The 26,636-nt window shown below is 37.4% G+C and overlaps 1 protein-coding gene across 1 annotated transcript in view; it reads right to left on the minus strand.

Annotated features, from left to right (window-relative positions):
- The window catches only part of Rit2 (Ras-like without CAAX 2), a 356,224-nt gene that overhangs the window by 251,128 nt on the left and 78,460 nt on the right, over positions 1–26,636 (minus strand). The window contains exon 2 of the mRNA NM_001013060.1: positions 26,339–26,395. Within this exon, the coding sequence (NP_001013078.1) occupies positions 26,339–26,395 (57 nt within the window). The remainder of the gene's footprint in view (positions 1–26,338; positions 26,396–26,636) is intronic.

Raw genomic sequence — 26,636 nt, forward strand, 5'->3', positions numbered from 1 at the left:
TTTTTCTGAAGATCTTGTTGAGATGCAAATCTTAGTTGAGGAGAACTGGATTGGTAATCTACATTTTAATAAGCTACCAAGCTATGCAAACTGGCCCAGAAGCATTCCACAATAGACACTGAGATATTCAAAAACTGCAAACAAACCAAAAACACAAAGAAACAAATGAATAAACTGAAACCGAAGACCTAAGAACTTGGGGTTGTATGCGTAACCAACCATGAGAGTGGAGAGAATAATAATACAGAAAACAAGTGTGTTCCGCCTTCAGTAATAAACAGGAACTCAGAATCCACTGTGCTTTGCAAACAGGGCAAACAAAGGGGTCTTTAAAGGGGTCAAGAAAATAATTTACAGGTCTTTCTGTCTATGAGAAAAGTATTTTATTGTTGCTTCTTATTGGGAGCTGATATCAGTGCCTAGTACCTTCTAAGCAAATGTATTTGAGTTACACAAACATATGCTCTTTAAAAATGTTTTGGGCCCCAGCACTTATTTAGCAGAGGACTGCCTTGTCTGACCTCAGTAGGAGAGGATGTGCTCAATCCTGTAGAGACTCTAAGCCCCTGGGATGGGGGAATGCAGCGGGGGAAGCATCCTCTCAGAGATGAATGGAGAATGGGATGAAGAACTCAGGGAGGAAGCACTGGGAGAGGGTAACACTTGGGATGTAAATAAGTAAAATAATTAGTGGAGAAAATAAAAAAGAAGGTTCCCCATGAATGTAAAAAAAAAGAATGTTTTGAGACAGAGAATTAAGATGTACATAATAAATTTGATCTTACTCTGTACACTAGGCAGAACTCTATTTTGCAGTATTCCTGCTTCTTCCTCCCAAGTAGCTGAGATTATAGGAATGGGCCAACATTTCCGATGCTAAATATTCTTACAGAAATGTAATATTGATCTGGAAGGTTGGTTTGACGCTACTGTGTCACTGTGAGCAATAGATGATATAGACACCTTCGAATGATGCAAAATTTATTCTGACCACGGTTTCAGAGGTTCCAGTGGATGGACACCTGGCACCATAGACTTGGACAGACTGTCATGTCACTGAAAGGGAGAGTCACAGAAGCATCTTCTCCTTATGGCAGAATGGCACTGAGGAAACAACTAATGGGGACCAAGTAAAAGCTTCAAAGTCATCGCCTTTGAACTACTTCCTCCAGTTGTGAAGTTTATAGAACCTCCCAGGTCTGTACCACTACCTGGGATTCAAGTACTCAGTGAATGAGCCCGTGGATAGCACTTCACATTCTCACTCAAAAAGAATTTGCAGACTTAAATGAGGGACAACTCTAAAACTATGAATCTACATCTTTTGGATAGCTCTGTAGATGAAAAGACTTTTTATAACTAAGGAAAAATGAATGTATCATTTTCTTTTCATGACTCACTTTCAACTATCGAGAAAAGATAGTTCAACTTCCTATGAAGGAAACTTTGCTATTTACTAAGTTAAGACATTCTTCACTTTTAACTTCTTTCCCTATAGTGTAATACATTCTTGCCTATGTTATTATTTTCATAGGCACTAAATAATAGAAATTAATATTCTTTTTACTTTTATCAATTATATTAATTTGATATTCAAAATTTAGGTATATATATTTTTGAAATGCCAAGACTTATCATGATATAAGTTGTTTAGATTATAATATAAGGAGGTTCTTTTACCTTATTAAACTTCATCTTATATTCATATCCATCCACATACATACTACCTACCCAGTGAGAAAATCAGAGGATACAGATTTTAGAAAAGAAGAGAACAAATTTGTTGTATATTAGTGTTCACAACTCACAACTGGAAGCTAAAAGAAGTGTTTCTTAATTCTAGGGCAGAAGTGTTTATTTTCGGAATTTGTGTCAATTTGTTAATTTGGTAAATTTTTTAAAGCTTTTATTGGTTATTTAGTTTGTTTACATCTCAAATGTTATCCCTCTTCCCAGTTTCCCCTCTGAAAAACCCCATCCTACTCTCCTCCCTCTTGCCTCCATAAGGGTGCTCCCCTATCCACTCACCTACTCTGCCTTACCTTGCTACCATTTCCCTACACTGGGGCATCAAGCCTTCACAGGACCAAAAGCCTCCCTTCCCATTGACACCAGAGAAGGCCATCCTTTGCTACATAGACAGCTGAAGCCATGGTCCCTCCATGTGTACTCTTTGGTTGGTGGTTTAGTCCCTGAGAGCTCTAGGAGTGTCTGGTTGGTTGATATTGTTGTTCTTCCTATGGGGTTGCAAACTCTTCAGTTCCTTCAGTCCTTCCCCTAACTCCTCTACAGGGGTCCCGTGCTGAGTCCAATGGTTGGCTGCAAGCATCTGCATCTGTACTGGTAAGGCTCTGGCAAAGCCTCTCAGGAGACAGCCATATCAGGCTTCTATCAGCAAGCAGTTCTTGGCATCAGCAATAGTGACTGGGTTTGGTGACTGCATATGGGATGGATCCCTCTGGATGCCACCCACCCTTCTCAAAATTTTGACCCAGAATTGCTCCTGTCTAAAGGAAACACATGAACAAAGAGTGGAACAGAGACTGAAGAAAAGACCATTCATTAAATGTGTAAATTGAGTTTCAAACTTAGTTACAATTTCAGCCATTACAAAGCAATTCGAGCTCAGAAACAGAACAAACAGAAGCCAGCATTAGGATCACAGCGGTATTAGAGATCTTTCCAAGTTATCTGATTATTTTAGTTTTACTTCTATCACTCTTCAGAGAAGATCCACAGGAGACACAAAGACAATCTATATAGCGAATGTAGATGATAAAAAGAACAATGTGGGATTCTGACAATTGCTAGAAACACCACATTCCCCGGACTTATTATTTCCTCTTTTAGCAGGAGAATTGTATTTAGAACCAGAAGATAGAACTAATATTTGTAAAGATAGAATGAAATCCCAAGAAGTGCAGCTAGGTTTGAGGTCTCCTTCAATGGAATGAAAAACTACTTTATATGAAAAATGGTGTTTCATAATTCCAAGAAATGCGTGATGGCATTTGAATCACAACCATGCAGGAGAATGGGCATCAGATAGTAGTTTGACTTGTAATCCCAATTGACAAATGGAGAAAGGCAACATGACAGCAAAGATGATTGACAGTGTCAGTATCCACCACCATGATAAATCAGATTGTTGTCAGAGCATTGAAAGTCTTCTAGATCATTCTTCCATTTGCCATACTATGTTTGCCATGTTATTAATGACTTTAAGAGAGGTTTAAAATAACACACACTCATACGGGAAGATGTAGAAGACTTGAGGATGATAATGATGGCTTATATGTTGTAATTGGAATCTAAAAATTTTCTTAATAATATTGACTGGATAATTGATAGTTGAACACTCCGTGGAGAACAATACCATTTTTTCTTTTTAATGCCTTGGGACATGAAAAAGACATTTGATTGAAGATAACAGTTTTGGCAAGACATGGGGGAATTGGAGTTTCAACATGAGTCAATGAAGGATAGCATTTTCAAAGCCTTGTAGATTGGGTTAGAAAGATACCAAGACCTGTCTCTACTTACAGAACATTTGAGTCTTTCTTGCTTAGCCTATAGATACCTGTTCTGCTTGCTGGGCAGAAACAAACTCCCAGTGTGATAGTAATGGAGAGTAATGGACTCAGGATTGATGTGATGAGTGTGGATTTGAGGGAGAGATTAAGAGAGGTCATGAACTGGTTGTTCAATATCTTCTGATTCTTAAAGGCTCCTATGTAAACAAGAATTAAGCTCATATACATGCATGCATACACACACACACACACACACACACACACACACACACACACACGGCACTAAAGGAGATGAAAGAAAACAAACAAATTATCCAATCTTGGGTAAAATTTTTAGAAATATATTTTACTTCAAAGATAACAAGCCATGTTGGCAAGGATACTTCCAATGAGTAGAGTCAAATGTGGCAAGACGGGTCAAGCATAGGTATTTCTTAAAACTTACCCAACTTTATTAGGAGGGATTGTAGAACTAGAGATAAGAAGCTTTGGAAAGACAATACAAAGATGGATGAATAAATCTTGGTGATTAAAGAGTACTCATTCCATAAGGAGCACGTAAGATTTGATCAGAAGGCATGAGTGTTTAATTTTATTTATTTTCAATTTTATTTATCTTATTGCCTCTTCACACAACACTATCTAACTATATATTTTACATTTATTTTGCATGGTATATACTCACTTATAAGTAGATATTAGCCATAAAATACAGGTACCATGTTATACTCCACAGACCCAATAAAATTAAACAAGAAGGAAGGAAAAAGTAAGCATGCTTGAATCTCACTTAGAAGAGTGAATAAAACAGTCATAAGAGAGGGAATTAAAAAAGAGGGACAATAGGGAGGGGAATGGGGTATTCAGGGTCGGGTGTAGAGAAGAACAGAAGGGATGGCTAGATGGCCACAAAAATTGATGAAAGTCGGCAACTGATGGGGGTGAGAAGGTGAGCGGCATCTCCAGGATGAGATAGAGACCAGGGATAATGGAGGCACTAAGAATCAATGAGGATAATGTTAGCTATGACTCACAACACTGGTGATATGAAGCCTGAAGACGATGCCTCCTGGAGTCAGGCAAGAACCCCAGTGAAGCAGTAGAGACATCAATCCACCCACAAAACTTTCAACCCAAAACTACTGTCTACAAGTAATGCAGGCAGGGGGGATGGAACAGAGTCTGAGGGAATGACCAAGCCATAACTGGCCCAACAGGTAACCCATCCTATGGGCAAACACCAATCACTGACACTATTAATGACATTCTATTATGTTTGCAGACAGGAGCATGGGGTCCTCTGAGAGGCTCCACCCAGCAGCTCACTCAGACATATACAGACACCCACAGCCAAACAGTGGATGGAGCATGGGAACTCTTAAGGAAAAATAGGAAGAATTGTGGACCTTGAAGGGGATAGGAGCTCCACAGAAAGAGCAACAGAATCAACTAACCTGGACCCTTGGGGGTTCTCAGAAACTGAACCACCAACTAAAAAAGTATACATGAGCTGGACCTAGGCCTCCAAGCACATATGTAGCAGATGTGCAGCTTGGTCTTCATGTGGATCCTGAACAACTGAAGCTTGTGCTATCCCAAAAGCTGTTGCCTGTATGTGGGATATGAGGGATGTGTTTTCTTAGCTGGGCTGCCTTGTCTGACCTCAGTAGGAGAGGAAGCACCTAGCCTCACAGACACTTGAAGTGGCAGGGTGGGAGAATAACCAGGGAGTACCCCATCAATTCAGAGGAGGAAAGGAAGGGGAAGGGAGAGAGAATTGTGGAAGAGGATGACCAGGAGGGGGGCAGTGAGCAGGATGTAAGTTGAATAAATAAAAAATTAAGTTACATTTTTAAAAAGTAGATTGTAAGCAATTGAGAAATACTTCCCAATATGAGGCTCTGGCTTCCAAATTCCATTAATCTCTTTCTCTCTCTCTCTCTCTCTCTCTCTCTCTCTCTCTCTCTCTCTCTCTCTCTCTCTCTCTCTCTCACACACACACACACACACACACACTCTCTCTCCTTCTCTCTCTCTAACACACACACACACACACACGTATAAATGGCACATATAACACACATACAAAAAATTAAATGTGTGTGTGTGAAAGTGAAAATAAATCAACAATATTGTAGAGAGGCTTCTCTCTAAAAGTAAGAAATAATTTCATGTAAAAATTCATAACAGGATTAAATCTAGCTTCTATGAAAATATAAGAAAAAGCAAAAATAAGAAAAATAGTATCTATATAGAAAAGAAAATCATTCTACAAAGACAGCTTACAAAACATTGAGAAATATCAAATATTTTTTAAAAAGAAGTAAAAATGTACTATGAATATAGCAGAATATATTATCTAGCACAAATTGAAACAGACTCAGAAATAAACTGATGTTTAAGAAAGAAGAAATTGTCTCATAAATAAGAAAAAACAGGAGGAAGTGAATTCATATAAGTAAAGATGTCTTGAGACTTGGTGACATTAAAACTGAACATTTAAAAAGGGAAAATGATTACAAACTAAACTTATTAAGGAGAAATTCAAATATTTCACAGAGAAAGATGTTCCAATATCGATAAGAGGTAAACTTACAAAGAAGGTAAGCAGTGTTTTGGCCAAACCATTTATTACAAATGGTTTTAAATCGCATGCCTTGTATTAATACCAAGCAGGACTTTTATAGAAATGTTAGCTGGAGTGGGAACTTAATACAATAAGCCAAGGTTACACTGCGCATTAAGTCAGAAGAAAGTAAGCGATAAAAGAGAGACTCGTGTTCAAAGATTCAAAGACAATTTTAAAACAAGCCGTTGGTAAAGATGTCTGACAGGACTAGATGAAGGAGAGGTATGGCAATGAAATACAGCACATCAAATGTCTTCAGTCACTGCATTCATAACAGAGTAATCGAGCTGGTTCTTTTCACAAAGACTGGAAAATCAGTTCCCTCTCTTGAACACTGATAACTGATGAAAAACCTCATGGAATTTCTGCACAAAATGAATCACTAAGTAAACACACTTTGACAGAGTGATTTACTTTGTACAACATTACATATGACAAGGAATATAGAAATTATAGATGTGAAATGTCAACATTTCATATCTATTAATGAATTGTTAATAACTGTCAACTCCAAAAAAGAAAGAAACCCAAGCATTGTCTTTGGATCTAAGACACAACATGATTTACAAATTTGTTTTTTCATAAAATATCAAACATGAGTTTGTGTTAATCACTAGATCAAACTACAGTTTGGGGAGAAATTCCGAGTGTCCACTAGCATTTCGAATACACAGTAGACCACTCATAAGCAATATAAGAAAACGCATAGATTTTTATTGTGCATAAACACATGCATGAAAAAGGTGGAAAGGAAAGGAGGGGCTACAGTGACTTGGTAATATTTATAAAGTAACTTTAGAATGTAATTTTAAAAAACTATAAAGTAAATGTGGCTTTTTGATAGATATTATACAATTTGGTAGCAACAAGGATGTTTGCTTATTTACATGACTCGCGGCTACATAATAAAGTGTTTTTCCTCTAGGTAATCATTAAGTCTTCAACTGTTTAATGATATTTTCAGTAAACATTAATCAAAGTTAAGAAAAGAATGAAAATAGTCTATTGTTATAAACCAATTATTTGCTACTAAACAAACACGTAGATTGTTCAGTCTGTATTCCGCGAAGCTTGGCGGGGCCGAGCTTCTTCTAGGTTGCTCAGCTGGTGTCAGGGTGTCTCTCATCCGCCCTTATGGCTTTGATAGACCTGTCGAGGGTGAGCCCTAGTGCATCTATTCAATTTACTTTGGAGATATTTACTCCCAACTCTGAAGAAGCTCTCCTTCTCCTCCAGGGTACAATGTTCCACCTCCTTTTCCAGCATCCTGAGTGAATGAGGTTCCCAGCATGGAGGGATTTATTATTTCACGAAGTTGAGCTTCTTTCTAATTGGTTAAATAGGTGGAGATCTATGCTTACCTTGCTAACGTGTGCTATACATACAAAAAGACACTTGATTAACAACCAAACATTAATTAACGATAGGCAAAATGGTACCTGCTACCACTCTAAAGGCTCTTCAACATAATATATTTTTAAATTGTGTTTATTCCGAAATGTGAGATAGAAACCAATTTGCCAATAAAAATTCTAGTAAATAATCTTATGTTTATATAAACATACCTAAAACATTCCATTTTCTCTAGTCAACACAGGAAAGATTGGTTGAATATGTCTAAGCCAGTCACAAACATTTAATTTTTTTAAAAATGCACTCGTATTTTAGAGAACAAAGTTTAGTAAAAGAAAAAATGTCAGGTGTGGTTTTCAGTGAGTAGACTTGACCAAAACTGAATGAATCATTTAGAACAAACAGTATTGTTGATTAGAATCTAATTCCATCTGTCCATGTCTAGAACGGAGTAGGCTTCCCTCATACAGATAAAATGCTTCCGGTTTCAATATGATTGACATGGGAAAGGGGAAGTTTTGACAAAATTGGCCCACGGTAGCATTTAGAGAAGAAACTCGGCAACCTAAGTATTTTTCTGGTCCATCCCTACTTCATGAAGCAGACTAAGACGTCCCATGGGCTTGTTGAAGACAATTTCAGAAGTGCTTTTGTGCACCAACGGATGTCCTTTTAAGCCTGCTAAATCTTATGGAAATTTATGTTTAATTCTAAAACCTGTTCCACCCACTACCATATTCCAATTAAAGCATGGCACTGACACATCCCAGGCCTCCGCCTGGTTCAATGTTTAGACTACACACAATTTCACATGCTGGTATCTCTCCAAACCAGGAAGCCTCTTTGACCTATAATTTGCATAATGCATTCATGTTCAGATTAGTCACATGATTAATGAGTGCCTTGGAGAATGTCCAGTTCTATCACGTCCACTGTACTTTCCTTATTCCTGCCACTAGACTCAATTAACAATGCCAGCTATTGCCAAGTGCTGTGCACGGTATAAATTAGACTTGTTCATTTGTTCCGGAAAACAATCACATCCACCGCAATGTGGAAACTGTTTTCCATCAGTGAGTATAATTAATTGTTAAAATGTGAATCAGAAAGCATTTCCTTTTGTTGCACAAACCAAGGTTTCAGCTATTGAGTTTTTCATATTTATCGCATGTGATACTTGTTCTTTACAGTCTTCAATTCAAATCCCCGAAGAAGCACTTCAGATTCTGTAAGGAAATTCTTAAAATAATGAGGTTGTAGTTTAGAACTTGAATTAGGTAGCAATCTTTTATGAGGATAAATGAGTGTAAAATTGGCTTTTTAATGAAATAGGGGGGTTATGGATTATTCAATATTGCATTTTTACTTCTTGCAGCTTAATTGAACTTTGCAAAATTTAACTCATTGAACATCCAGTCTTAATATAAAACTTGAGGCCTATCTTTTTCTGACATACCTATCTAAATTTAATGTTGCTTTATTTTTTTCTGCTTCATGTTATTTTAATTCATTGTCAAATTTTCACACTCAAATAATTAATTATGATAAAAATAAAACAAAATTTCTTTTAAAATACATATATTTCTAATGATATCATCAGACTGTATTTTTTATTTCACAAAAGAAAGATAGTCATTGGGCATATGAGTCAAAATATTTTGCAGAAAGCTGCTAATTTCCTTGGTCAAATTGAGATCTTTATACCATCACGGGGCCATAGCTGAGTCTTATGAGAATAAAATATAAGAAATAAACAAGGTATTTGAACTCTGAAGGCTTTTCATGCCTAAGTTCCAGCTACTTTAGAGGCTGAAGCAAGATGTTTGCAAGTTCAAGAACAATGTGGGTTAGCAAAAGGCTAACACACAGTGTTCAACACCACAAAAAAGAAATAAATATGTAATCAAACAAATAAATAGGCTCTCCCATGCTCAACAGTATAATTTAATGACAAATATGGAAGAACTGTTGCCCTCCCAACAATGACTATTCAGAGTGCCCAGAAAACACAATGAAACAGATAACAAGTTCTTGGCCCTATAAAAAAACAATGAAACAAAAATATATGTCCAGGAAAATATTGAATAATCGGTATCCAGAGAAATGATAGTATAATGAAGCAACTGACTCTATAAAGAACACACGAAGCTGACGACTGACTGATAAGGGGTCAGTCATGTGATGTAGAGGGAATCTTCCAACAGATGAAGTAACTGGTGAGCACAAGAATCCAGATAAGACACAATGGTGTCTAAGGAAAATGCATAGGTGATCCTATGTATTAATATTAATATAATATTAAGACATTTATATGGAACGCTACAAGAAGATAAATACAGGTGACATTTAGAGAGACAGGCAACTGTGAAGTTGTGAAGGTACCATCAGCCAGCAGTGTTAGGACAGGGATACCACTCTGGTTACTATGTGCAAGACAAGAACAAGAAGTCTTGTGTGTGTGAGTGTGCACGTGAATTGATTATATGGTCTACCTCTTATATTACTGTACCTCAAATACATTTAAACTAAGGATGACTTGAGGATAGAGGAATAACAGAGTTTAAAATTATAAAAAGAAGAACTTTTAATCCTGAAAACAAAATGGTCCCAGAGTTAATGAAAATTCTAGTCCATCAATGTGAGTTTTAATCTATTTCTGTTGACACATATCCAGTCTCTTAACCAGTCTTTTTCTTTTTGATTTGCTTCAAGGTTACTCCAGGTTCATGAATTCTTGATGTTTTCCAGAAAGCTGCACCTAACATGATTGATTTTTGCCTTCTGAAATTAAAAAAAAAAAGTACTAAACATGTTTCCTTGCACTACTTAAAAGGTGGTATTAATTTCACATTGATCTTATTTTCTTGTTTTAGAAGAGATCATTACTGTTTTGCTATTAAAATATTAAAAGGTTGGATACATTCCAAATGACAAGGTATAAATTGTTGAAATATTTTTTGATATTTCTAAAATTACTGGGTGGGTAATTATCACTCCTGTAGCTTTGTCTTAGGACACATTAAGAGAGTCTGTCTATAACCTATCTTATTGTGAAAGGGGTTAATATCAAAATGCAATGTTCTTCAATACTCTCGCATTTATCTTTGCAGGTATTATGACCTAGGGGTATAAATCACACTGGCCAGAGCTTCACTGTGCAAAGGTCAAGATGATTTGTTTTAAGTTTATTGGCTTACGGAACACTGAGAAAATACCTCATAAGTTTCAGATACCGCATGCATTTTTCAGCTCCTATAAATCAAAACCACAGTATTTTTCAAATGGCAAATGTAATTTCTATATGTGAAGTCTTCGAAGCTGCACTCTTGAATTGATTATAATAGAGCTGCCTTGTTTAAAATATAGCTGAGATCATTTATTCTTAAAGATTTATATGTTACACGCCTGAGGATTTAAAAAAATAATAATTTTCATATTTCAGTAGAATTCACAGAAATACCAATGGCAACATCTATACTCCTGTGATCAGTGGCTTTCCAGATATTATTTACATTCCTTCTGTTGACCTTGTTTCTTAGATTGTCTCTACTGAGCTCCATGTTTTAGCTCATATATAAATAAAAAGCAAGCACTTAAATTGTATAATGAAAAAAAATTAATTTTGAACAGAACTTTTGGAAAGCTTACCAAATTCATGACATCTATGATTTAAATCAGTGCTAACTTTAACACTTGACTTTAAGGAGGAGGCAAATAGACACATTTTATCCCTTAAGTGACTTTGGTACCTAAAAACCACCAATGTAATATGCTTAAACCAGACACTTTGGGGAAGAAAATAAATTCTCTCTTGCAGATGCTACATGTTTACCCAATACTTTCTAGAACACAAATATTTTAAAATGTCTCCCACCAAATCCCTAATTCACTTAACTGAAAGACATTTTACAATGTAGCACATATAATTTATATCCAGAGGATTTTGTCCACCCCCATTACTTAAATCATCTTGTTTTTTGAAGTTAAATTTCTTTAGAGTGATCACTTCCTACATCTGTAACCTACGTTTTGATGGTTGTGCTGGCTCTGCAATGGTAACTCTGTAAAAACAATCATCTGAAAGGAAAAGCCTTGGTAAGGGCCTTTGTTTACAAACCGCTGTGGAAATAGAAGTTCACACACAGTCTTTCCTTTCTTTTAAAGTAATTTAAATATGAGATACAGTTAACTGTGTGGTCCGTATGTTCATGATGAATATAATGCTCTCGTTCATCTTCACTGCCCTAATAACATTTAATATCATAATACCTGGGGCCAGGATCGTGCTATTGCCCTTGTGGTTTCTGATTACCAGGGGAGAGGACATTGAACTTTACCCACAGGCAAACTTATTAAAATTAATATTTATACACAATTATAGGAATTGTGGACCTCCAACAGAATAAAAGGAAACAGAGGGCTGCTCAGGATGCAGAGGAATCCATGTCTGTACAAGCTTCTCTTGAGAGAGCAAGCCGAGCTGCTGGCACAAACATGCATGCTCATTGAACCGAGTGAAGAAGACTGAGCTAGAGTGTCAGCAAGGCAGAAAATAGACTTCACACTCAAAAATCACCTCACAGGGGATCATTGTTTTGGGTGAAAGGACTTGGGCTCATAAAATCAATGTTTACATGCAGAGAAAAGGGTCAAGTGTCCAGTGAGATGAGCACCTTAATCAAGAAAACCCAAGTACAATTAGCAGATAAATTACACTCCTTCTACTTACCAAGAAGAAGTCAACTTTTTGAGCAACTTTGAGCAAAGTCATGGGGGGTGCGGGTGCACACACAACATTCTACATGAGTGTTAATGAACATTGACCAAATCAGAACTCTTAAAAGGTTTCTGGAAACTCTCCTTTAAAGGTGGAGAACTCTTTTACAAGTGTTCAGAAATAATTAAAATTTACCAGTATTTTTACACAATAATCCCCAGGGTAGGAAAACACTGTCAGTGGCAATACCTAACAGAAAGATGAAATATGAACAAACCTGATAAAGAGTCACAAAGTATTTTTTTCCAGAGAGAAGTCCAAATATCCTAGCAGTTTTCAAAACAATAGGGTTGATTAATCTATGAGTAAGGAATATCCTTTGATTACGTGGAAGAAATTCTACTGAACACCATATCTGCAGATAACAATAAAATACTTGTACTGTAGAGAACCATGCCATTAAAACGCAATTAGAAATCTTGTAGATATACCACATTTTCTGTATCCATTCCTCTGTTGAAGGGCATCTGGGTTCTTTCCATTTTCTGGCTATTATAAATAAGGCTGCGATGAACATAGTGGAGCACGTGTCTCTTTTATATGTTGAGGCATCTTTTGGGTATATGCCCAAGAGAGGTATAGCTGGATCCTCAGGCAATTCAATGTCCAATTTTCTGAGGAACCTCCAGACTGATTTCCAGAATGGTTTTACCAGTCTGCAATCCCACCAACAATGGAGGAGTGTTCCTCTTTCTCCACATCCTCGCCAGCATCTGCTGTCACCTGAGTTTTTGATCTTAGCCATTCTCACTGGTGTGAGGTGAAATCTCAGGGTTGTTTTGATTTGCATTTCCCTTATGACTAAAGATGTTGAACATTTCTTTAGGTGTTTCTCAGCCATTCGGCATTCCTCAGCAGTGAATTCTTTGTTTAGCTCTGAACCCCATTTTTTAATAGGGTTATTTGTTTCCCTGCGGTCTAACTTCTTGAGTTCTTTGTATATTTTGGATATAAGGCCTCTATCTGTTGTAGGATTGGTAAAGATCTTTTCCCAATCTGTTGGTTGCCGTTTTGTCCTAACCACAGTGTCCTTTGCCTTACAGAAGCTTTGCAGTTTTATGAGATCCCATTTGTCGATTCTTGATCTTAGAGCGTAAGCCATTGGTGTTTTGTTCAGGAAATTTTTTCCAGTGCCCATGTGTTCCAGATGCTTCCCTAGTTTTTCTTCTATTGGTTTGAGTGTGTCTGGTTTGATGTGGAGGTCCTTGATCCACTTGGACTTAAGCTTTGTACAGGGTGATAAGGATGGATCGATCTGCATTCTTCTACATGTTGCCCTCCAGTTGAACCAGCACCATTTGCTGAAAATGCTATCTTTTTTCCATTGGATGGTTTTGGCTCCTTTGTCAAAAATCAAGTGACCATAGGTGTGTGGGTTCATTTCTGGGTCTTCAATGCTATTCCATTGGTCTATCTGTCTGTCTCTGTACCAATACCATGCAGTTTTTATCACTATTGCTCTGTAATACTGCTTGAGTTCAGGGATAGTGATTCCCCCTGAAGTCCTTTTATTGTTGAGGATAGCTTTAGCTATCCTGGGTTTTTTGTTATTCCAGATGAATTTGCAAATTGTTCTATCTAACTCTTTGAAGAATTGGATTGGTATTTTGATGGGGATTGCATTGAATCTGTAGATTGCTTTTGGTAAAATGGCCATTTTTACTAAATTAATCCTGCCAATCCATGAGCATGGGAGATCTTTCCATCTTCTGAGGTCTTCTTCAATTTCTTTCCTCAGTGTCTTGAAGTTCTTATTGTACAGATCTTTTACTTGCTTTGTTAAAGTCACACCGAGGTACTTTATATTGTTTGGGTCTATTATGAAGGGTGTCGTTTCCCTAATTTCTTTCTCGGCTTGTTTCTCTTTTGTATAGAGGAAGGCAACTGATTTATTTGAGTTAATTTTATACCCAGCCACTTTGCTGAAGTTGTTTGTCAGCTTTAGTAGTTCTCTGGTGGAACTTTTGGGATCACTTAAATATACTATCATGTCATCTGCAAATAGTGATATTTTGACCTCTTCTTTTCCGATCTGTATTCCCTTGATCTCCTTTTGTTGTCTGATTGCTCTGGCTAGAACTTCAAGAACTATATTGAATAAGTAGGGAGAGAGTGGGCAGCCTTGTCTAGTCCCTGATTTTAGTGGGATTGCTTCAAGTTTCTCTCCATTTAGTTTAATGTTAGCAACTGGTTTGCTGTATATGGCTTTTACTATGTTTAGGTATGGGCCTTGAATACCTATTCTTTCCAGGACTTTTATCATGAAGGGGTGTTGAATTTTGTCAAATGCTTTCTCAGCATCTAATGAAATGATCATGTGGTTCTGTTCTTTCAGTTTGTTTATATAATGGATCACGTTGATGGTTTTCCGTATATTAAACCATCCCTGCATGCCTGGGATGAAGCCTACTTGATCATGGTGGATGATTGTTTTGATGTGCTCTTGAATTCGGTTTGCCAGAATTTTATTGAGTATTTTTGCATCGATATTCATAAGGGAAATTGGTCTGAAGTTCTCTTTCTTTGTTGTGTCTTTGTGTGGTTTAGGTATAAGAGTAATTGTGGCTTCGTAGAAGGAATTCGGTAGGGCTCCATCTGTTTCAATTTTGTGGAATAGTTTGGATAATATTGGTATGAGGTCTTCTATGAAGGTTTGATAGAATTCTGCACTAAACCCGTCTGGACCTGGGCTCTTTTTGGTTGGGAGACCTTTAATGACTGCTTCTATTTCCTTAGGTGTTATGGGGTTGTTTAACTGGTTTATCTGTTCCTGATTTAACTTCGATACCTGGTATCTGTCTAGGAAATTGTCCATTTCCTGAAGATTTTCAAGTTTTGTTGAATATAGGCTTTTATAGTAAGATCTGATGATTTTTTGAATTTCCTCTGAATCTGTAGTTATGTCTCCCTTTTCATTTCTGATTTTGTTAATTTGGACGCACTCTCTGTGTCCTCTCGTTAGTCTGGCTAAGGGTTTATCTATCTTGTTGATTTTCTCAAAGAACCAACTTTTGGTTCTGTTGATTCTTTCTATGGTCCTTTTTGTTTCTACTTGGTTGATTTCAGCTCTGAGTTTGATTATTTCCTGCCTTCTACTCCTCCTGGGTGTATTTGCTTCTTTTTGTTCTAGAGCTTTTAGGTGTGCTGTCAAGCTGCTGACATATGCTCTTTCCTGTTTCTTTCTGCAGGCACTCAGCGCTATGAGTTTTCCTCTTAGCACAGATTTCATTGTGTCCCATAAGTTTGGGTATGTTGTATCTTCATTTTCATTAAATTCTAAAAAGTTTTTAATTTCTTTCTTTATTTCTTCCTTGACAAGGTTATCATTGAGTAGAGCATTGTTCAATTTCCACGTATATGTGGGCATTCTTCCCTTATTGTTATTGAAGACCAGTTTTAGGCCGTGGTGGTCCAATAGCACGCATGGGATTATTTCTATCTTTCTGTACCTGTTGAGGCCCGTTTTTTGACCAATTATATGGTCAATTTTGGAGAAAGTACCATGAGGAGCTGAGAAGAAGGTATATCCTTTTGCTTTAGGATAGAATGTTCTATAAATATCCGTTAAGTCCATTTGGCTCATGACTTCTCTTAGTCTCAGCTATCAAAAACAACGAGTTTATGAAATTCGTAGGCAAATGGTTGGAACTGGAAAATATCATCCTGAGTGAGCTAACCCAATCACAGAAAGACATACATGGTATGCACTCATTGATAAGTGGCTATTAGCCCAAATGCTTGAATTACCCTAAATCCCTAGAACAAATGAAACTCAAGACGGATGATCAAAATGTGAATGCTTCACTCCTTCTTTAAATGAGGAAAAAGAATACCCTTGGCTGGGAAGGGAGAGGCAAAGATTAAAACAGAGACTGAAGGAACACCCATTCAGAGCCTGCCCCACAGGTGGCCCATACATATACAGCCACCCAATTGGACAAGATGGATGAAGCAAAGAAGTGAAGACCGACAGGAGCCGGATGTAGATCGCTCCTGAGAGACACAGCCAGAATACAGCAAATACAGAGGCGAATGCCAGCAGCAAACCACTGAACTGAGAATAGGTCCCCCGTTGAAGGAATCAGAGAAAGAACTGGAAGAGCTTGAAGGGGCTCGATACCCCAAAAGTACAACAATGTCAAGCAACCAGAGCTTCCAGGGACTAAGCCACTACCTAAAGACTATACATGGACTGACCCTGGACTCTGACCCAATAGGTAGCAATGAATATCCTAGTAAGAGCACCAGTGGAAGGGGAAGCCCTGGGTCCTGCTAAGACTGAACCCCCAGTGAACTAGACTATGGGGGGAGGGCGGCAATGGGGGGAGGGTTGGGAGGGGGACACCCATAAGGAAGGGGAGGGGGGAGGGGGATGTTTGCCCGGAAACCGGGAAAGGGAATAACACTTGAAATGTATATAAGAAATACTCAAGTTTAAAAAAAAAAAAAGAAATCTTGTAGATATGTGTGACAATTCTGGTGAATCTCACAAGCATTTACTGGATGTAGTAGAAGTAGACCAAAAATTATATAGATTATGAAAGTGTTTTGTCAAATTGGTCAAAACAGAGCAAACGTGTTTAGGGCTGTGTTATCCACAGTATAATGATTTTAAAGTATACATAATCCATTTATAATAATGGGTGCTAATACTTTGCTGTGATGTGGGTGTACGCACTGTCTCAGGAGTATCATTATATAAACGTACCTCCACTATGAACTGCTGTTCTGTTGCAGTCATGGAGTGAAATGTATCTGAAGAGTGTTTACAAAGTGGAATTAACAGGTGTTATATGGATATATCCTCTGAGTTGAAGCATCCTTCCCAGTGGGAGGAAAGAGGCTCGGAAGACTCAGGAAGTAAATTAAACCTATAAGACCCAGGAACTTAATTAAAGTTACAAGGTTCAGAAACACCTGAAAGGTATAAGCTCGCCAAGACTCCTCACCATGGTTATAATCAGTAGCAATCTAAGCAGTCTTCAAACTGTGTCAAAGTTATGCAGGAAGCTTCACGGATAGAGCTTGTGTGAGTTTATACTCCTGGTAGGGTAAACTTTTGTGATGTGGGAACCCTTAGGCCCATGAGGAACACGAATGACCCTCTAAGGAGCACCTGAGCTATAGCCCTGTAAATGACTTCAATAAGCTTACTGGTTTGCTAATTAGATACAAATGAATTCTTTCTCCAGTGTCCTATCTGGAGTCTTAGAAATGTGTTTTCTCTCTGTCTCTGTCTCTCTGTCTCTCTCTGTCTCTCTCTCTCTCTCTTTCCTCTCTCCCAGCACACAACAGTAGGTCAAAGATGAAATGACTATAGAGAAAATAGAAGTCAAAGATAACGACTAGCGGGGTTGGGGATTTAGCTCAGTGGTAGAGCGCTTGCCTAGCAATTGCAAGGCCCTGGGTTCGGGCCTCAACTCCGAAAAAAAGATAATGACTAGCTTTGGAGCTTGAATACTCAGATGGACAGAGTGGCATGTATCCATGTAAAGCACAGTACACGAGAGTTCGGTAGGTTAAGGTCTGAAATTAACCTGAAAGATAAAATATAAGGTGGTTCAGACTCTCAAACACAAATTCCAAGTAGGTGGTTGGATGTGTAAGTGTAGAAGTAAAAGAGGTAATCTGACAGCTATTTTTTTTATTAACTTGAGTATTCCTTTTTTTTTTTTTGTTTTTTTTCGGAGCTGGGGACCGAACCCAGGGCCTTGCGCTTCCTAGGCAAGCGCTCTACCACTGAGCTAAATCCCCAACCCCAACTTGAGTATTTCTTATATACATTTCGAGTGTTATTCCCTTTCCTGGTATCCGGGCAAACATCCCCCTCCCCCCTCCCCTTCCTTATGGGTGTTCCCCTCCCAACCCTCCCCCCATTGCCGCCCTCCCCCCATAGTCTAGTTCACTGGGGGTCCAGCCTTGGCAGGACCCAGGGCTTCCCCTTCCACTGGTGCTCTTACTAGGATATTCATTGCTACCTATGAGGTCAGAGTCCAGGGTCAGTCCATGTATAGTCTTTAGGTAGTGGCTTAGTCCCTGGAAGCTCTGGTTGCTTGGCATTGTTGTTCATATGGGGTCTCGAGCCCCTTCAAGCTCTTCCAGTCCTTTCTCTGATTCCTTCAACGGGGGTCCTATTCTCAGTTCAGTTTGATTTTTTGGTTTTATTCCTCTCTTTAACAACTCAGGTCACAAAATCTGAGTGCTTACATCTCCAAAACATTCCATGTTAAAGACAACTACTTCCGTTTGTGTGAAAATGCATAGTGCATAGTGTGAACTGCCTTTAACCAACAAATATCAAATCACGGAACATTAACAATTGGCATATTAAATTTTTAATCTAGATTATTCTAAGTACTTCCAAATATCTACATCTGTGTCTTTTTTCAACTATATACTGATATGGACAGCTTTATTGTGAAATATCAGATTATTCCCTTTTCATTTAAGTGGAAACAGACTAATATAGTACTTAAAATTACAATATTGAATTTACAACTTTAATCCAAATCATTCATCGTTCTTAACAGAGACTGTCCTCCAAGAGTCTGTACATTTGAAAGCAAGCGTTAAGATCTCTGAATTCGAGGTCAAACAAAAGAGATGTGGAGGCAAGCCTACTGATTCCAAAGCATAGCATGTGGCCTAATAACCTGAATTTCTGACCTACTAATGCTTGAAAATATCGATAGGTATATAAGTTCTAAATATATTTCTAAATACATGATCTTACTCTATCCACTGGACAGTGTGAGTGTGAGTTCGAGGAGGCAAGTGTACAGCCCTAGAGCTACACAGACACGCTTTGTGTCGGTGCCCCTTTACTTCACTAGCACTCAGCTAATGTGTAGGTCATAAAGATGCTTTTTTCTCATTCCTACTTCATGTAGCTGGCTTATTAAAAGCCAATAGACTACTACGCATGCTCTTTAAAAGAAATTGCTGAGATAACAAAGCATAATTGCAAGTCATTTGACTTTAGAACAAATGTTTTCTAATTATAATCATTGAATACAAAAATGAAATACTGAGGAGTCTTTCTGTGGTGGGCCCGCAGGCTCCCTCCAAAGCTTCTCTCTGGTTGGGAAATAACAGAATAGTGAATGTCTGTTCAGGCCTGCAGACTGACCACAGTCATTTTAATAGGAGAACATAGCTGTCATCAAAGAAAGCTACCTAGGAATTTCAATGGCTATGTTACTACCGAATACTCTGAAAGAACCCTTTCAATTCTCAGACTGATCTAAATCCTGGCCTTTGGGGACAGGAAGGAGATTGTAGAGAACTCTTCTGAAGATTTATGCAATCTGGAAGGATATATCACATATCCACAGCCTGGCATTATTAAGCTTTCAGTTCTGTTAATTTCCTTCAACTGATTCAATATCTCGCAGGCATCTTTCATATTGCATGAGATCACTATCATACAGTTGATAGTCTCTTCACATCCCAGGTCTCTAAAAGGGACTCGCACAGCAAGTAGAAGCAGAAATTTTAATTTCTTCTCCATTCATAGTTTGACTCTTGGGAAAATGTATGGTAATCATAAGTACTTTAAATAATTCAGGCTGAAATGGTAGAAATAAAAAGTAATAGAGTGGCATTCTGGCTACTTTTCATCTATAAGGGATGTATTTTTTGCACTGTCCCAAAGAGCACAAGGCACAGGTATCTCCTTGCCAAAAGCTGTTGTTTTTGCTGTTATTTTCCAGTTCAACTGAATTCTCCTGAGGAAGTAATGTCCATTTCATCTCGAGTAGCTTGTGAAGCAATTGTTCCTTTATTATCTCTCAGAACCATAAAGAGAGATAACAGCATTGCCTCCTCCTTTCAGATGAGAAAGAGCAGAGATATGTGCCAACAAGATTGAAGTCGATAGGGCAGTAAAGACTTTTGCTGTTTACTCACCCAAAATCTTGGTCCATTTTCTGTGAACCATGCATCTTTAATTATAAATTGACACATGTGTTGCATTTAGGCAATACTAAGTAATACACAGATCATAAGAAACAAATACTACATATTATAAGAAAATATTGCATATTATAAGAAACAAATTGCAATAAGTCAGGCCCAAGAAGACAAGTACTACACATGCTCTCTCACTTGTAGAACATATATAAATGTACATGTATATGTGCATATATACACATATCTCAGAAAAGCAGGTGAATGTCCTCAAGAATGATGATGGCTACTGTAAGCAAAATTGAATGGTAAGCCTTTAAACCTTGAATCAAATATTTGAAGAAATAATGAGGTCAGCTCTAAACACTCTAGTGTTTTCCGAGAAAAGGTGATCGAGTGCAAGTGTGCCAAGATGAGCAAGCACCTAGCACACTCCAGGAGCAATGAGGCCAGTGAGGGTAAAACCAAATGACTACGGTTCAGCAACACAGCATTAAATCATATGGGCAAGGCACTCTCTCCTCTATGCCCTTTTCCTTATTTATTTTTCAGTTGGTGGATTGAAACAGCAGGTTGCTTGCCGTTGAGCTGTAGCCAAGCCCTTATCAAATCACAGACTTGTTATTTTTATCATCATGGGGCTTCAAGAACTTGGCCAATATGTCAATTTTTACCACAAGTGTAAAGAAAGATTAGTGGAAGCTTGTGGCCAGTAGCATCACCTCTAGAGCTCTAAATAGGAAAGCTCAGTGGGAGGGTACAAAGAAGCATGGAAATTCAGACTGAAATGTGAGATGAAAAGATAAGGCTAAGTCAGAGACATAGATAAAGAGAGAGGGTGTAGGAGGAAAAGAGAGCCTGACATCTGGAAGACCAAGTCACAAAGGTACATGAAATCCAAGAGGCGTCAACCATGTCTACTGCTAATGGCAATTTATACAGAGATAGAGAGGAAGTGGGCATTGGGTAAGCACTGACAGAGTCAAAGCCATCCTCTCTAACAATCTGTATCCATGCTTTGATCTAAACTGGAACCAAAGCTTGCTTGGTCAAAAATAAAGAAGTTAATCAGAGTTCCGGGAACACATATTAGTGAAAGGGAGCAGGAAAAGGGTTACCAGGTGTACTTAAACTGAAAGAAAGTCAGATTTACTGGAGCTTGGCGAGCAAGTAAGCAGTCCCATGAAAACAGAATTACATCTCCAACCTACTGGTTTCCATAAGAATTCCCTTTCCCCTAGTCCTTCTCAGACATGGAGGAGTCACTGCGTGGCATAATCCTTCAAGTTGGATTTCTATGTCTTGGTCTCCTTTAAAAGCACTCATTCTTCATAACAGTAATCATCTCCTTTCTCCAGCCCTCATAATCATGCCTTCAGTGGTGCTTTCTAGAACACAGGTATGTTTCACTCTTTAGAATAATTAAATACATTAATCTCTGCTAGTATGTAAGTGAATCTACAGTACTTGGGGCACTACCCCCCCCCCTGAGCATTTATATTTTAACAGGGATTTTCTAGTGACACAAAGAAGTGAATCTATTAGTGCACATGTTAGATGCTAAGGAGGATATTTTAGTGTGATGCAAACTACATCATTTTTCTAAATCCACTGTTTGTCTAAATCCACTGTTTTCCATCATTCTACTTTGCACACTAATATTCACTGTGCTCTGCAAATGTCTTGTTCCTATCCTCAAAGTAATTTGTCACTTAAATAAGCTCCTCATTTAAAGAATTATGCTAAGCAATTTAGGAAGAATACTCTATATGTGGCATTTTATTATGTTTCTATAGAGCTCGTTACAGTCCTTTCTTATTGCTTAGACAAACATGAATCTTTTGAGTGAGACTATTAGGTGGTATTCCTGGTGTATAAGTGAATTTAAAGGTCTAAAACACAAAAGGAAGGAAAGCATTTTCAACCCTATTCAATTATGAGAATGTGTATTTACTGAAAAGAAAATATAAATATAGTCAGAAAGTTGGCTTCAGGAGTTTCTGTTCTGTGAAAACCCAATCAATTCTGCGGCAGTTGGAATAACTATGTCATGAGTGATTCTGCTTTATTCAAGTTGTTTTCCTTCCACAGGAAAAGGGAATTGAATAGGTCCTTAAGGCCAACTTAACTAAATTGTGTCCTGCGTTAAGATAATGAGCTCAAGTCATTGTAATACAATGAGAAAGAAATGGACAACTGGATTCCAGATAAAAAGACACAATCAGCTCTCAGAGACAAATAAAAGAAATAAAGTAAGGAAACTTAATTTTTTTAAAAAAAATCCTTGTCTATTTCTCTACAGAGCTGACTCCTGAAGCTGGTACAATACCTGGAAAATACTACATGAAAAAATTGATATTGAATAAAGAATAAAATCAAGAGGATTGAAAATAGTCACAAAAATAATAATGATATTTGCATAATGTTCTTAATGTTTCAAGGAAATTTTCTTCAGCCTGTAGCTAACCATGAAAAGTTGTCTACCTCAATCAATATGCTAATATAAGGAGATCAACTCTTCTTTAACATTTCAAAAATAGCAAGAAAACAACTTGATATTACAGAATCAGCATTTTTTCTATTCTATTTTTCTGTTCAATTAATACCAAAGCCACTGCAGTGACATTGGCCAGTAAGAGCTCCTGTTCAGTTCTCAGCAAGGAGGCCCTGCTGATTCCTGAATGGCCGTAAATGAAGGCCAATTCATTCTTTAAATGTTCAGATTTTTGTCTTTTAATAAAATATCCGTCTACCCTGAGGTCCTGTGGTAGACTAAGCTGTCCTTCCTCAGTATACCGTGAATTCTAGTTAATTAGCTCATTTTAAATTCTCATCTGTTCTCCATCTTCCCCACCCTTTCCGGAGCACTGAAAAGGCATCAACTGTTCAAGCTCACATATAGCATGCTTAATAGAATCCCTGCATGTGATAGCAGAAGGAGGGAGATAATCACTGGGTAATACACTAGTTGCTCAAGATTAAAAGATGTTGTAGGTGCAAGAAACACAAGTTCTTTAGGGTCCTTCTGTCACCTAATATGGTATCAAAGAAAAGGTCGTTGGGACTTTTTGTTTGCAGCTTTGTTAATTAGCTGAATCAAAAGCCTGCGATCCTGAAGTTTTCTGTCTTCAACTTAATAACAGTAACCATGAACAAAATCAATTCAAAATTTAGGAAAATGTCGATAAACAGGGATGTGGACTAAAATGTATAGTCTACAAATAAAAGCTTGATATGTATTTTTTTTTACTTTAAGGGAATTCATCTTCTATTCCAGGAAAAGAAGAAAAGACAGCTACGATTTTATTTTTATATTCTAACTGTGTGTAATAAGACTTTCAACGTCAAGTCATAATGAATCTAAAAGAACACATCCTAACAAACAATCCTAGATTATTTTCTCATAGACGTCTAATAATTCCAGACTTCCTTGAAAAGCCTTCTTGAAAAACTTCTGAATGCTAAAGTGGATGCCGAGAGATTCATGCCACACGAATTTAGTTCCTAGCAAGCAGAGTTTGGAGGAGTGGTTACTGTACGCACCCTTTCCAGCCCTTCCTGTGGACCATCTCGCTGCTTTCCTCGATCACTGACCAAGTTCAAAGGAGTAAATGTTTCCAAAATTTCTTCTAACTGCTCTTCCTAAATTGAAAATACCTGAAGATTTGGACTATGGTATTTAGATTTTTTATTTATAGAGGCTAAAAAGATTATATTATAGAGTAGAAATACAAGTTTTGCTCAATAATATGCATACGGTGGTGACATCTAATATATGGTATGTTCATTTGCTGACACAAAGGGTCAAACAATAGGATACTAATATGGATGTTACTTCTTAATATCTTTATAATAATTATTCATGCAAAATCAAGTTATATTTAGCATGATGTCAAATGCTTAGAGATGTTGCATTTCAACTCCCATCTAGGCACATTCTGCTCTATTGTTGCTAATATGATTTTTGCATAAATCGTTTTCCATTGGAAAAGTAGAGCTAACTTTAAAGATTCATACCATAGCTATCTTCTATAGATTTGAGAAGTAAAAAAACCCACTGATTACTGATATTAAATATATTACCAGCAGATACGGAGCAGGATTTCTTCCTTTGAAACCGGCATTGACAATACCAATATTCTTCAATTTTGTTTTATGAAGAGTCTAAAAATTTCAACTTGATGTTTATCTCAAAGAAAGATTATACAAAGTAGAAGGTGAGAACAAGAAAGAACAAAGAACTAATTGTATTATTTCGGAAAATAATATATCCAGAAATCTCAGTTGTTACGATAGCAAATAAATCTGGATAAGTACTGAAAATATCCCTTCCCTGTTTCAGCTATGAGATAAGTATCCATGATGGGTGTTGATCTTCTCTAATTTGTAGGATATTCAAACCATGCTAACATGGATTTCCCCTAGAGGTGTCATTAAGTCATCAGGCAGAGAATATGTAAGCAGCAGAACAGATACAAAGTAAATTGTCTGAGCCATTTACCTTCAACCATCAGGATAACAATGGAAAATTGTTAACCAATATCCCATTACAGAAGCCAAGAAACGATGGGAGAGTCAAATTGAAAGCAATAAACTACTGTATCCATTCTCAACCTTCTTTCCACACGATCTTGTTTCTTTCTAGATAAAGGTATCATTTCAGCTGTCAGCGCTGAAGTTCAGGTAGCCTAATCTCCAGAAATTGTTGTCCTCACAGTCTGTTTGCAAGAGGCATCACCATAACTGTTACATTTATTCCTTGTTAAGGAGACACTGATAATTTATTTACATCTGTTACACATGAAGGATTTGTAGGAGAGGCCAGTTTGTGTGATACCAATATGTACAAACCACGGAAATAAAAAAGAATGAAAAACAAAGTTCACTTGTGATATTTAGTATATAGTATGTAATATATATATAAATAATATTGTTACATGCTATATATTATGTAATATTACTGAATTTTCCAGCAATGTGCAAGATCCAGAACTTGTAGCGAGAGTTTCCCTTATCTATAAATCAGTGGACAACATTCCAAAATTAAGACGTTTCAAAAATTGGAATAAGAAACTAATCAAACAATCACTGAAGCTGATTGCTTCTAACACTGTACAAAGTGATTACTTTCAGAAACAAAATTCAGACGCTTTGGGAATCCATCCTGCTTAACAGTACTTCAGTTTACTGCACTTAAATCTTATTGGTTCAGTTAACCTAATGAGGAGGTCTTAAGGAGCTACTCTATTTTAAAACATAATACATTGGGTCCTGGAATAGATGGTGATGACTGCAGCAAAGAGCGAAGAGCGCTCCATGGCCTTGCAGAGGACCTGTTTCCCTCTCTGGTGCCTACAGTGCTTCAGCCCCCTCAGTAAGCCATAAGGCACCCTGCAGTCTGTGCCTCACTTGCTGGGAAGTAACACTCTGTGAGCTTAAGCTTAATGCATTTCTAGCCAAAGAATACTGTAATGAACTCTGCTTGAGAGCTTCTAACTCTCCCTAAAGCAGTTTTCTGAATGAGTAAAGCAATTTTAAAGGGACCTTTTTTTCAATCCAAACAATGGTAACTTGTTCCCCATGGCCGCATGTCTCTGCTGGTAATGTTGTGGGGAAACCGCACCGGAGGAATTAAGAATGCTGAATCTGGGCACAAATCATAGTTTGCCTCATGGTGTCTAAGTTTCCTCATCTAAAAATGAGGATGTAAGTGAAACTATGCCTACACTTAAATGCTTTCCCCAAATGCATCATTGAGAAAAGTAACTAGTTCTACAATCGAATACTCAAGACCGAAAATGTGATCAGTGTATGCTAATCACATCAGTTATATTACCCAGAGCAAAGGTTTTTAATCATTTTTTTCTAATGGAAAATATCCATTAGTGAATCCAGAAATCAGCATAATGGATTTCAACCATCATTTACCAGAATAACTGGAACAAAGTATGGAATATGAAAGTGCATTATGAGAAGGACAAACACTCTCTCATGACTCAGAAATTTATACACATATATTCATAGGCTAGGAGATAAAATAAATTATACTTCTGCTCGCTAATATTATTAACAGTGCTTAAAAACCACTTATTTTAGTGTATCTATTTGAGCCAGAGGAGAAAAGCAGCTTCTACTTACCGATTGTGGGGTCATGATAGTCCGGGAACTGGTGGCTTATAAACTGCATTGTGACTGCTGAAGAAAAATTAAAAAACACAGTCAGCTCACGCCTTTAGATTATCCATCAGCTCAAGTCTGCATTTCAATCTTTTCTAATGAGTAATTCTCTTGTATGAATGACTACATTAGCTAAAACATGATAATAATAGTAAACTGTTATGAAAGACAGAAGGTCTGTACTCTATATCTGTGGTAAATATGTTCAACGCTTAAGTGCATTTTGACCCCTGGTATAAAAGAATATAACTTGAGGATA

The sequence above is a fragment of the Rattus norvegicus genome, chromosome 18 (assembly GCF_036323735.1).
Source record: "Rattus norvegicus strain BN/NHsdMcwi chromosome 18, GRCr8, whole genome shotgun sequence".
NCBI classification, from domain to species: domain Eukaryota; kingdom Metazoa; phylum Chordata; class Mammalia; order Rodentia; family Muridae; genus Rattus; species Rattus norvegicus.